This window comes from Cyphomyrmex costatus, unplaced genomic scaffold (assembly GCF_001594065.2).
Source record: "Cyphomyrmex costatus isolate MS0001 unplaced genomic scaffold, Ccosl1.0 scaffold205, whole genome shotgun sequence".
Classification (NCBI taxonomy): Eukaryota; Metazoa; Arthropoda; class Insecta; order Hymenoptera; family Formicidae; genus Cyphomyrmex; species Cyphomyrmex costatus.
Window position 1 is genome coordinate 1,468,314 of NW_017276095.1, and position 13,793 is coordinate 1,482,106.

General features: G+C 30.4%; 2 protein-coding genes across 2 annotated transcripts; both read right to left on the reverse strand.

Annotated features, from left to right (window-relative positions):
• Nucleotides 1-1,222: 1,222 nt before the first annotated feature.
• On the reverse strand, nt 1,223-6,781 carry RNaseZ (ribonuclease Z). The gene is made up of 7 exons (XM_018539112.1): nt 6,616-6,781; nt 5,795-6,058; nt 4,978-5,716; nt 3,763-4,079; nt 3,277-3,672; nt 2,543-2,886; nt 1,223-2,380 (listed from the first exon to the last, which is right to left on the reverse strand). Exons 2-7 carry the CDS (start codon nt 6,038-6,040, stop codon nt 1,987-1,989), a joined length of 2,436 nt encoding a protein of 811 aa, XP_018394614.1. The 5' UTR covers nt 6,041-6,058; nt 6,616-6,781; the 3' UTR covers nt 1,223-1,986.
• Nucleotides 6,782-7,710: 929 nt separating this feature from the next.
• Nucleotides 7,711-12,732, reverse strand: LOC108773320 (uncharacterized). Its single transcript, XM_018539081.1, has 10 exons — nt 12,717-12,732; nt 12,136-12,606; nt 11,591-12,015; nt 9,910-10,174; nt 9,610-9,804; nt 9,386-9,471; nt 9,054-9,254; nt 8,485-8,963; nt 8,257-8,368; nt 7,711-7,923 (listed from the first exon to the last, which is right to left on the reverse strand). The coding sequence occupies exons 1-10, from the start codon at nt 12,730-12,732 to the stop codon at nt 7,768-7,770; spliced, it is 2,406 nt and encodes an 801-aa protein (XP_018394583.1). The 3' UTR covers nt 7,711-7,767.
• Nucleotides 12,733-13,793: the final 1,061 nt, after the last annotated feature.

Genomic DNA, 13,793 nt, shown 5'->3' on the forward strand with positions numbered 1-13,793 from the left:
AGATATAATAATACAAGAGTATGCAATAAAAAATGATTTCTATTTTTAAAAATCGATGTGATTTTATAATGTCTCCAAATCAATCTAATAAGATCAGTAAATAGAGTACAATTTTTGTTTCAAATTTTTTTTTTATAAAACATATTTCGAGATATTCAAGAGTTTCAGTACTTTTTATACATCTCGCGCACGCGCATATATACATATAAAACAATTAAGAGAATGCATGTTTAAAAAGAGGCAGATCCAATTTGACCAGTATCAGATTGCTGCCTCCCAGATTGGTATCATCTTGCAGATTCCGTTATCGAGACACATCTGTTACGATCATACAAGTTAGGAAAAGCTCGTTTAACGAGATGCACACTCAGTTATATTGTACTAATAGTCAGGGAATGGAAGTAACTCGTTACAAGTTACTTTTTTGGGTAATTTTACTGATAACTAATGTTATTTTTTCTTTTTGGTAACTGTAATGGTAACAGTTACCGTTACATTATTTTAAATAACAATAACGAATTGTACAATAACTTTTATCGTTATTTTGCATTGATTAGACACGGTTCGATTGGAATTTTTTTACACTTCTATGTGATAGGTATATCCAGATAAATATCTCATTGTCAATTTACCGGTCTCAGAATTAAGAAATTATTATTTTTTTTTTTTAAGAAAAAACTAAAAAGCAAAGCTAGTATCATTATTGTATACTGCTTTTATTAATATTTAAACAAAAATATTGCAAAAGTACATTTTTTATACTTACTTTTAAAACGTAACGGAGAACTAATAAAGAGTTACTTTTGCTTTAAGTAACGATAACTAGTTACTTTTTCTACTTGGTAACGAATAACAAATTTTATGTTGTTATTTTTAAACAGTAACTTACCATTCCATGCTAATAGTACATAGTATTATCCTGCTTCACACGTATTAGCTTACTGTGTATGTTAAGCAAATAAAATATGCCGAATAAAGGCTTGGTGATGGACATACTCGCAGCACATGGATTTGTGAAAATCTGTTCGCTTTTTCCTTTTTTTTTTTATGTTTATGGGGATATTTTAACGGATGTCGCGTGTGTTTTAGCAGTAAGATTTTATTTTAGTCTCTTCGTTTTTTTCGTAACAACGAACAAAATCGTCAGAATCATAATATAATTTAGGAGTATAATACGTGGAATAAAATTAAGAATTCTTCAGATAGATTATTTCAAGAAAAAAGGAGAAATGTGTGTGTGAGAAAGAGAGAGAGAGAGAGAGAAAGGAAGAGACATTAAAATATGTCAGTCTCTTGTAAATATGTTTGCCTCTTCAATATCATTATATTATCGTAATTATAGCATAATACTATACGTGCATCTCGCGTCGCTTAATTTTAAACAAGAACAAAACATAAGTATGTGCACGATGCAAAAAGCGAACAAAAATATATGTTAAATATTTTACTTTTTTTGAACAAAATGTTGCTTAGATGTATGGGTCGGATTGCCGACGACGATACACGTATTATTACTCAATTATCTCTTTTTACTATTTTTTCACGATAGAGCCGCATTAAGAACAATGGATGTAATAAATTAAAAGATGTAATAAGATAATTTTTTATTGGTCAAGACTTTACCGCCGAATTATTTCAACCACACAAATGTAGTTCCTTTCGTAAACTGATTTACATATATACAAGATTATGTACAGGTCTGCTGTTTTCCGTTTCAGTAAGATTCTTTGATTCTTTAACTAGTTTATACAAAAATCGTAAGATACATGAACCATCCTTATTTAAAGATCAGTTTAAATGATTATTTTACATGTTAAAATTAAAGAAGCAAACTTTTAGCGGCTAGTTAAACCCATTGCTGCGCAACATTCATTGAAGTTTGTTAAAAATGTTTCTCCAAGACTTTCAAAGTCAACGATGGAAAATTGTGTTAGATATCAGTAAGACAAAAGTTGTACTATAATTTATATTAATATAAAATATTTATTAAGCTGCTATTCGTTGTCTTCGAGCAGCTCGATCCTCTATTTCTAGATAATACTTATTAAACATTATTTTTAATATCGGGTACATCAAAGGCAACAAGGGCAAATGCGACAAACTAATATGCATATTGTCATACGCAATGCCGACGTTATCTAGTTTAGGACCATTTTTGTTGTCCGGCAAGTGAGGTATTACGGAATAGCGTTGACTAAAATGCGTCAATAGTGTAAACTTTGATCTCATCTTTTCGCCTGCTTGTATAGCCTGCGAGACCGTCGAATGAAACTTCAGTTTGGCGTCCTCTATCAGATCGTCCTCCATTGTCGCTTCATGGATGAGTAGATCGCAATTTTGACCAAGTTCCACGAGACGCTCACAGGGCATAGTGTCACCACTAAATATACAATATCACATATATAATTCATGTAGCGTCAAAAAAGAATAAAGTATCCATTTTGAATGAAATTATGAAATAATTCAAAGACTATGTTTCTATAATTGAGTGAATAATTAACTGAAACTTTAAAGAAAAGGTTTACAAAATTGCTACGCTTACCTATATACTATTTTCTTCCCATTATGGAGTGTCACGGAAACACCATAAGAATAAGGACAATGCTCGACGTATACTGTCTGTATGGCTTGCACGTTCAGTGTATTATACATGGTTCTGTACTTATACAACTCTGGGTTATGCGAGTCCATGCAGAACTCGCTGTTCTTGATCAATGTGATTCGATATAAGATGGGCTCAAAATGTGTATGATACATCTGCAGCCATGCATTTATATGCCCTGGTGCTAACAGATACAAAGGATCTTCTGTGACCTTCCTTCTCTCCTTCAGCAGGCCAATCAATCCTATGTGATGATCCGCGTGCATGTGCGATATGTACACTCCCTAAAATACCATTTGAATATTGCAAGTCGCCATTGCAGAGTTTACAAAAAAAATTAAATTATTAATTTTGGAGAGACTACTACATATATTAGTATATAAATTCACGCGAAATTTTATATATATATATATATAAGCAATTAAAGATTCAAACTAGACTGTTATAGGCTTCGTATTACTTATGTTCTTACATTAATGATCTTTAGTATTTTTTATTTTTTAAACGAAGTTATGGCTGCTATTAATAGTAATTAAAAAAAACAGATTCTCAAAGCTGAAATTTTGCTTTATCGAATGGTATAATTGTCAAATTTTTTTTTAACATGTAGACATAATATTAATACGAAAAACATTTCATACTTAACGAGCTAAAGAAATAGATGATTGTCTTACTTTTATCGTTTTTAGGATATTGTGCGTCTCAGACTTCCCGTAGATTCTTACTATCTGCCCGAACGTGCCCTCTCCGCAATCTAGTAATATACTGTGGTCTTTGTCCACTTGTAGAAGTATGCCGCTCGTGTTTCTGACTTTACTTGGTATGCTAGATCCAGTACCCAACATGACAATCTTCGGATATTCGTTGCTAATATCTAACGTTTTCGTTCGAGCGTTGATTTCTGTTTGGAGTTCCGCCAACGCATCTAAAAAGCCGTCAATCTCGAAAACTTCATTTACATATTCTTCTGGATGCAGCGATACCTCATTTTTCGTATCAAATCTCAGTTGCGGCTGTAGATGAATGGTATGATGGGTTTTGGGACGATGTATGATGGGCAGATCTTCCTCCTAAAAAAGAAGTAAATTTGTGTTTGGTTATTTATACAATTACTAGATATTTCTAAGATTAAAGAACGAGTGCATAACAATGTGCCTTACTCTTGTTTTATTTTGAAAGCTTTCCTCGTTTAAAAAAGGGAATATCTCAGGGTGCAACATATGGAGTTTGTGTTGATGTCTGTGCATCGCTTCAGTGCCCATGCATTGGTTCTCTTCATTCACGACTATATGACGCGTATTAAGACCAAATTTGCTCATCCAGTTCACATAGCGAGAATTATCTATCACTTCTTGCGGAGTAAAATGAATGACACAGTATGGTATATCATCTTCGTTCGCCGTTCCCGTCTGATGTCGTACAAAGGCAGGATGATTTACAAAAGGCTCTAAGTAATCTTCTGAGGGACACTCTACAACTGTAACCAAGTAAAGTTTAAAATAAAACAAGTAAAAGATATATTATTATAGAATGAAAACTTCTATTCCCTCACTACTACTATATCAGATTGAAGTGAGAAAGTCAGAAGTGAGAAAATATACAATAAAAATTCTTACAAACTATATTAATGTAAAAATATTGAGTTGGGTAAAGTCTTTTTACATATATTTATAAAAGAATATTTATTTTACAATATCTTTGTTAAAAATAAACGAGATTTAAATTTTAAAAAAGCGTTTTAAAGCTCGAAATTTCTACTCTTGAAAAGTTATTATATTTTTTTGAGGTTCTGTGAGTTTTTACACATAAAAAACTACAAGTTGAAAAATATGAAAAATTCTTTTCACTTTTTGGGACTTTTAAGTGCCCCCATCCTCAAAAAAAATTTGCAAAAATTTTCGACTCTCTATTGTAGAGAAACCTAAAACTTTCCTACAAAAAATCGTTTTTTTTAAATGTTCCTACGATTTTTTGTTCCTAAGTTATTCACGAGTTAAGTAAAAGAGCATTCTGATTACAATTGTTCATAATTCCGTTAAAAATCATCATAGTGCAATTTAAAAAGAAAAACATTCTTAAAGCTGAAACTTTGCTTTATAGAATAATATAATTGCAACAAAAATTTTGCAACAAATAGTGGGTTGGAGAAGGATACTTTTACATATATATAAAAAAATGTTTTCCCAACCCAATAATTTCTCCTTGAAAAACATGAAATATATTTTATACGTCTATCAAAGGTAAATGTATATTTTATTAAAATATATTTCTATTCAAAAGTAACTTGCAAGAAATTGTTTTCTTGCTTTTGATGTCACAGTCTGAGATAATACTGGCGAGCAGAAATTTTAAACACAATCGTTTGAAAAACATACTTATAAAAGTAGGACCTGGCGTTGCTGGCGAGCAAACATCCTTGCTTAAAACAACTGTGCCATCTGGAAGAGTAATATCTGCACCAGTTTTGAGCTGACCGAGTAAAGGCCCAGGTTTCACCCCCTTCTCTATACACTTCTCTAAGGATAATGTACCCGCTCGAGGATGCAATTTACAAATGTAAGACATTACAGATGATATTCTATTGTCAGGCTTCTGATCAATCTTCGGTACTTTAGACTTTTTCTCTGTTACTCTATCAGGTACTAGCTTGCCATTTGAGTTGGTCTTATAATCGTAGTAATTAATATTGATCACATCTTTTTCTATATTAATAGGCCTTGTCTGTGGCATATTTGGATTCATAATGGAAACATATGAAACAGACATAACTGAATCTACGTACGGCTCTGATTCGTTACATTTGCTCTCATTGATCTTCAGAGCCTGCAGCAGCACGGTCTTCTTGATCGTGTTGAATATCTCCATCGTCCCCTTGGGGCAATGTATATTGATCTTCGGCACCCCAGCATCCTGTATTGTCAGAAGCATTCCTGGCATGCCGCCCAAGTTATTCCAGGTTGCCGACGTTATAAAGACATGCTCCAATTTGATCAGCTTGTACTTATGCTCGTATGCCAATCTCTGCGTCCCTTCACCACAATTGAAAATGTACCTTGTGTGACCTGCTGTCAAATAGACACATCGTGATGTGCCATAAGCTCCAGTGCCAAGAATCTGTAAGTGGTAAAAAAAATATTATAATCAAACAGCATTGAATCATCACTTTCAAAACGCGGCTCTTGTTTGACTGACCTGTAATGACACCTTTGTGTTTCCGATATATTTCGTTGACTTTTCTTTTATCTTCTGTCTCATCCGTTGCATGCCGAGCATATGTTCGACGGAACGTGGCATGATCTTATTGTCGTAAATCGATGAGAATTGTTTAAAGGACGCCGGCAGATTTTGCCGAAGACATCGGCCAAGAGGAAATAACAGCAACGTGCGATAATTACGTTTTGCGACGTCACATGCAAACGAGCACACGTTGGACCTCATTCGTTCGATCAATTCTTTCTAGTAAACATATAGAATACCCGCTCCGTTCAAATTTTGATAAAAATACACTCATTCGATGCGTTTTTGCACGAAACGAACGAATCTGGCAATAAAAAGTGTCGCTCTATCCTCCGAACAGAATGCACGAAATTTAAAATCAATTTAAAAATTTGAATGAATTAATTACTCGTGCTATGTTTCTACTATACGTAGTTCTATTCCAAATAAATCATAACCAATGTGGATAGAGGGGATAAGGTTCTTAACTCATGAAGACAGTGGGATGTGAGAATATTCCAAGCGAACACTGTCTAGGCTGTAACTTCTAGGCGGTTAGGCCCCAAGCGGCTAGGATTAGGATGTTATTTTTTTTATGTTCGGGGCGGCGTAGCCGCTTAAGACAGATTTCCTAACCTCAACAGTCGTCAACTTTAACGCTTAATATCTCTGTTCGGAGGGCAGAGCGACACTTTTTATTGCCAGATTCGTTCGTTTCGTGCAAAAACGCATCGAATGAGTGTATTTTTATCAAAATTTGAACGGAGCGGGATATTCAATAATATTATACGCTTTACCTTCTTTCGTAATGTGTCAGGAACCCTCGATCGTCAGTGACACCAGTAATCGTAGACAGGAAAAAATTACGTATACAATGGTGCAAATAAAGAATCATTGCGTCAACGTATTCTCATATTTAACGACCTCTAATAACTGATAACCTATAACGAACGAATCGACAAATCCAATTGCTAAGCTCTAATGGCTGACCCACGAGGTCTGTTCTTTATTTCTGCACTACCTGAACTGGTGCACACGGTGTAATAAATTGAAGCAGGAGAGTGGACGTCTGGCCTTTTTCGTGTACTAAATCTCATAAGATAATATCCACGTTTTTGTGGTTCTTCTCCATACTATTACGTGGGTTAGACAAGAACGAACCATTAAAATAGATTATTAATCTTTGTCACATAATAACTTTATGGCCAATATATCCTATTTTTTATTTATTGAATTTTAAACGTACGGTCTGTTGATTCTTATATATAATTAATTGTAATTGAGGAAAAAATTAGGTGTCTAATTCAAAACTAAGTAATAATTATTAACTTTGTTATTAACTCATAATATTTTATAAATATTTTATAATATTATAGAAAACTAATGTGTGTGTGTGTGTGTGTGTGTGGACTTATTTAACTTTTATTTTTTATTTAATTACTAACATCATTTCTGTAAATAATCTATGTTTAATATATTTTTAAACGTAGAACGCATGTTTTTAAAACAAAATTTGTTAAAATTAGAAAAATTAATTTATTGATTTATTAATAAGCATATCACAAAATAAATCTTATATCAGACTAGCAATTCTCCCTCTCGCGCGCGCGCATGTCATACATATAGTAAATTTCTTTTAAATAACTGATTACATTATAAGTATTTTTTATGTCCGTTTTCTCCAATTTATATACTTACACGTTAGATTATCTCAATATTTTATGTAATTAAGTAATTTATGAAAATTGTAAAAAATATACATATATGAGTAATTCAAATTTGTTTTTTTATAAACTTTTTTATATATTTTGTACCTAGAATATATACTTATACATATATAAAATTGATCATACCATTACACATACAAAATGTTTCTTCCTCTGTATATGCTTTTAATTTATTTTTTAAAGAAATTAGATAGACTTCTTAAACTAAATTAAGAGAGATACTTAAATCTTGCCAGAATATTTATAAAACTTTTTGAATGTATTTAATTGTACTTTGAAAACTTCTTGTGACGATGTTGGTAATGTACGAGATAAGAAAGCGAGTCCATGCTGATCACAAATGCTAATTAATTGACACAAAGATTCATGCAAAGCCATCTGCAACAAAAATGATAAACATATTTAAAAACTATCTATTAAGATAATAATTAAAAGATATTGAACAAGGGAAAGAATCTTACTTTTAGCCAAAGTAAAGCTTACTTATAATAATATTAATATTTAATAATATTAATATCCAGAGACATGGTAGTAACTCGGCGCTACGAGAATGTGTAACGTTTATAGTCTACCATGTCTCTGGATATTAGTATTATTAAATATTAATATTTATACATGTTTTATACATGTATATATATCAGTTTGATATTTATAAATACAGTTTTATAAAGTGCATACTGATTCAGTTTGTCAGACTTGTAAAGATATTACCTTAACATAAGATGGTATAGTGCCTTCTACAATTAGTAGCAAGAGATCAGCGATAACATAAGGAGCTAATCGGACCATAGCTGTCTTTAATTTTACTAGCACGTTTGTCAATCTGAAAGAAAATATATATTCTTATCAAATCAATTTTTTCAATAAATAAATTTTTTAATATTGATTATATAATTACTATTGATATGTAATGTTAAATATTTTTTAAATTGAATTTACTTTGTGATGTCGAGCGCATAACATCTGAATCGATGCTCATCGAATTTATTGATTATGCTTTTCGATGCATGAACAATGATATTTATTGTACGTCTATATAATAGTAATAAATTAGGTAATTTGTCTGTTATCAAATCTGTTTTGACTTTCATCATTGTTCTACATATAGTAAGTACATCTTTGCACGATGATATATTCACTTCGTCGAGTGACTTTAAACTGATTAGTATAATAAGATCGATCGTAATGTCCGGAATAAGTAAATGTTTGGCACTGATTATATCGTGAGACAAACACAATAGCTCTGACCAATATCTGTGTGGCATATCCAATGTTAATATAGTTTCAAACAGATTATTGATTGCATTCAAACGCACTTTATTACGTTTAACATTCATATCTATTTTCATTATATTGCTCCAAACGACAAATATATTTGTCCATACTACTTCATCTTTCTTTTGTAACAAGATATGGATCTGTATAAACAAGGAATAAATTATGTAAATATGCATAAATATTAATTACGATGTATATTAATAAAAGAAATATATTAATCAGAATATTACCGTTTCATCATGCAATAGTCTTAAGAATTCACAAAATTCTTTTAATTCAGAAGATGTTAATAAAAGTTTGATCAAATTCTTATGAGGATGCTTTAACATTATAAACCATAAGTTGATGATCATATTTTCAATTTCAAACATTTTACGATGCTGTAAAACAATAATAAACAATTGCATACTTTGTTGCAATAATTTATCATTATTTGTATTGTTTAATTTTTCTTTTGCCTGTAAAGGAAATTTATTTTTTAATATTCTCTGCCTAAATTTAACACGTAAAATAAAAAATATCACATTTAAGAAAATATAATTTCTTTCATATATTAACTTACCGTGAATATATTTTTGAGAGTTGCTTCAGTTAATCTTTTTAAAGTGTCAGTAATTTTGCCAGTTTGGAAAGTCATCTTTAATACTGCTATTAAACATTTTACATCAAAAGCATCATTTATATGTTCAGGTAATGACTTTAAAATAATTTTAACTAATTTTTTTTCTGCCTTTTTAAAAATGACTTTTTGTTCAGCATCCAATTTTGGTTTAATAATCTCCATACATTCCAAAATAATGCACATGGTTTCCTTGCATTGAATACAACTTTTTATGAGATTCTTTAAAGTGGCATATGTTCTTACGTTTCGAAGAGAGAACTCACAAGCTTTCGAAAATATTTTATTCTGTGCTAACTGATTTACTAATAATTTTGGTTCTATATACTGAAATAGGTCGATTCCGGTCTTTTCTAGTAAATCTAGAAAATTATTTTTATTAACATTAAATTTTTGCGTATAAATAGTAATTAAAAAATTAAGTTTAAGTATCACATAAATCGTTCAAAGAAATAAAATTAAATTACCTGAAAATATCATGTTGCATAACACCGATACCTTGTCATTTTTTCCACATTTTTTACTAATAAAATATACAATTAAAAATATTAACGTTCTTACATTAGTACTGAAATATATTATCGGTAAATGAAGAAGTATTTCTAAATATAATACAGTTTCAAAAGAAATTGTATTTGCCATTTGCATCCATTGTTCCTGTGATATCTGTTTTTTTAAAATTTGCAAAACTTCTAATAATTTATCGTTACATCCGTTCTCCATCAACAGTTTCTACAATTAAGAAAAAATTAAGAGTGTAAAATGTATAAGATATTGTTTTACAATTATTAAAAAATTGAAAATTCTTCAGCTTTAAATTATTACTTACAATATTAATATATTCGGTAATAGTTAGCGAAAAGCTGTGTCCAATTTGGACAAGAATATGGCTTAAAAAACACATTATTAGGTATTTATTTTCTTGAAGACATTCCTTATCTAATATATTAAGCCATTCATGAAAGTTGTGTTCAGTTGAATTTTGTATATCAGTCAACAATAAGTAAGTCACTTTTGATATCTCTTTGTCATGTAATAAGGAAAGTATATCTATGTCATGTTTTAAAATAGTACTCCAGAAATACTCAAGGTCACCTATTAAACCATGAAGTTTAATAGGTTTATTTGATATATTTAGCTTTAGTCGATATAAAATAAGTTTGTTCTGAAATTTTGATATAGAAAGATTGTGAGTGAGCTTCTTGTAAAAGTGTAAAAAATATTTCATCTTGAACACAATGTGAACATTGAACACATTGTGTCACAAAAATATTTTTAATTAAATATTTCCAATACCATAATATCCTTGCAATTATCTTCTCCAAAATTGGTAATCCTTTGAATTAATTGTTGCCAAGGATCATCCAGAATTGGAAACAGTAGTTTCTTTGGTACAGTATCTTTCAGTATGTAATATGTAAACATATTCTGTATTTTGTTCAATGAATGCACTGCACTTAATAGTATTATGATAACAGTTTTGTTATGACTTAAGCATAATGACTTATTTACCAACAGCGACAATGCATTCCCTATTTCATCTAAGCAATTGATAAATTTTTCATGAGCGGATAATATTCTGGTATATTCAAAAACCTGCATACCTTCAAAACATATAATAAGCAATTCTACTGTTACCTTTAATATCATAATATTTTTACCTGCAATCAATATTTAAAAAGAGAAATTAATTTATATTTTTTAATATCAATTTTTTTTTACTGTTACGAAATTAATAATCAATAAAAGATACTTACATAAAGTATTAGACTGCAACAATTCTGCACAATCTGTATTTAAATAATATATTAATGTTCTTAGAGTTGCAATAGTTTGTGAATTAGAAAAATTACTAATTGCTTTTATCAGTTGGATTTTAAATTCACTTGGAAAAAAAACAGATATATTTGCTTTATATGTCTCTTTTGTTGCAACATGTTGCTTTAATGATATTAATAATTGCGAGATAAACTTTTGCTCTCGTCTTAATTTTGTACTGGTGTATAAAATTGCAATTAACAAGTTTGTGTGATCAACTGTTTGTTCTTTCATAAGTATCTTATTTATAATATTCGAGATGTTTTTCTCTATCAAAAGTGGATTGATATATGAAAGTTGTGTAAGTATTCTGTACTGTACACATGTTACATCATCGGTCAAAATCTCACTTATAAAATTCTGAAAATACTCAGTTAATGTGATACCCTCTATAATATTATCAAAGTCAAGTGTTATGTCATTCAGTAATTTGAGAAAAGAATCCAAGATTTCCCATTTATACTTTCCTGAAGAGTTAACTAGATTTCTCAAAAATGTATCCAACAAAATAGTATCTGATTTATAAGTACCTATTACGGTACGAAAAATAAACTGATATGTTAAAAGATTACTCTGTAGATTTGATGTATTTATGTTTTCAGATAACATGCAAAATAAGTCTGAAAACATTGATTGGCAACTTTCTTCAGTCTGTTTATTTTGTACAGATCTATTTTTTCCAAGCAACAATTGTTGAATGCACTTGTAGGCTGCTATACCAAGTTGATTTGTATTATCTATATGTGTGTGATCAACTAAAATACACATAGGATATAAAATATTCCATATGAAAGTTAATCTCAATTCATCTTTTGTAGTAATCAGCTGTTTATATATTTGCATCAGACTTTCGATAATGGTTATTACAGCATTACTTTCTACAGGTGACAATTTATATGGCTCAAATAATTGATTGATCTTCTTTTGTATTACAGTATTATAGTTAGAATGTTTCAACACATTATTGAACACAGTTTTTATTAACAAGCCTAGAATTTTTGGCTTGGTTATAAAATATTGCCGCATACTATTATTAACAAAAATTAAACTGCAACATTCAAGGACCTCATCATATGTGCTTTTCAGATTGTTCTTTTCTAACGTTTGAATAAGCATATCAATTAAAGATTGTTTTATATCTGCTCTAATATTGATATGGTTAAATTTTAAACAATTATTCAACTCTTTCCAAGCATGTTGATTCATAGCACAAGTTTTACATAACCATTCCAAAAGAAAGTCTTCTTTGGAAATAAGTAGTAGATCATCTTCACAAAACGCAGTTTCTGCTAATTTTAATCGCTTCGCTAAAGGATAATCATTCGAGTTTAATCGTTTTAATAATTCTGTAAAATATATACATTATATTAAAAAAAAAAAACTGTAAAAAGGACATAGAAGTTAATGCAATCACATGTTTTGCAATACATATATCTTGCAAGAACCATTCACTTACCATTTGACAACGCCATTGTAATAATTTATACAATTTTTGATTTATAATATTTGTCTGACATATATTTTAAACCTTAATAAAAAAGGTAAAGTCAAATGGAGCGTGATCACCTCAAAAATCGATGAAATTACACTCATTCGACGCGTTTTTGCATAAAACGAAAGAATCTGGCGGAAAAAGTGCCGCCCTGCCTCGCGAATCGAACACGACTATTTAGGTTAGGAAATCTATCATTAACACGTGGTATGTGGTAACACTGCGACGCGAGCATGCGCTGTGGTCACATTTTCATACTCGGTGACCACACGCGCATGCGTTTTCATAAATATGCGCTCGAAAAAGAAAATTTGATAAGTTCTTTTGTTTTCTACTGTGTAGTACAACACGTGCACATAAAGTCACTGCTTTGAAAACACAAAAGTACTGTCTAAAAACGCAAAAAGTCACTTTTGCGTTTTTAAAGCAGTGACTTTTTGTGTTTTTGACCTTTGTGTACCTTTTATTCTAAAGATATTTTATCTGCCAACAAAACTTGCATACGCGCGTGATCACAGCGCGTCATAGTGCATGCGCACGTAAGTAAAGTATGTTGTACAAAGGGCTGGAATGCGCGTTCAGGAATTATGTTCAGATAACTCTTGGGTGTGTAAATTACCGTTTTAATAATTGTACTGCGTTTGTTAAATTTTAATTGTATTTGAACATTGAGAATGACTCGGAAAAAGAGGTTAAAACATCTGTTACGTTTTTTTTATGATTTTTGTGCTTTTTATGTTTATCTCTTGTGTTTTTTCTTCTATGAGAAGAAAGTAAATAATTTTTGTGACTTATTTTTAATAATTATCTTGTTAACTATTGCGAAAATTGTAAAATGGTAGAGGAGTTTCCTTCTCAATTTAGTCTGCTCTACCAGAATACAAGCGTTGTCGACTATATATAGCATTAACATCTAACTTATTAGGCTCGTAATCTTTTCTTTTATATTTATTGAATCTTTTTCAATTGTTGAGCCTTTATTAGTGCCTTTATACAATTACTGAATATAAAAAAGAAAACATATTTCTTAATAAATTCCGT

Coding starts and splice junctions, on each gene's coding strand:
- RNaseZ (XM_018539112.1), bottom strand. CDS start 6,040: ATGAGGTCCAACGTGTGCTCGTTTGCATGTGACGTCGCAAAACGTAAT. Junction 4,080..4,977: donor GCCAGGTCCTACTTTTATAA/GTATGTTTTTCA, acceptor ACTTGGTTACAG/TTGTAGAGTGTCCCTCAGAA. Junction 2,887..3,276: donor ATATCCTAAAAACGATAAAA/GTAAGACAATCA, acceptor ATGGTATTTTAG/GGAGTGTACATATCGCACAT.
- LOC108773320 (XM_018539081.1), bottom strand. Junction 9,805..9,909: donor ATGCAACATGATATTTTCAG/GTAATTTAATTT, acceptor ATAATTTTCTAG/ATTTACTAGAAAAGACCGGA. Junction 8,964..9,053: donor GACTATTGCATGATGAAACG/GTAATATTCTGA, acceptor TTGTTTATACAG/ATCCATATCTTGTTACAAAA.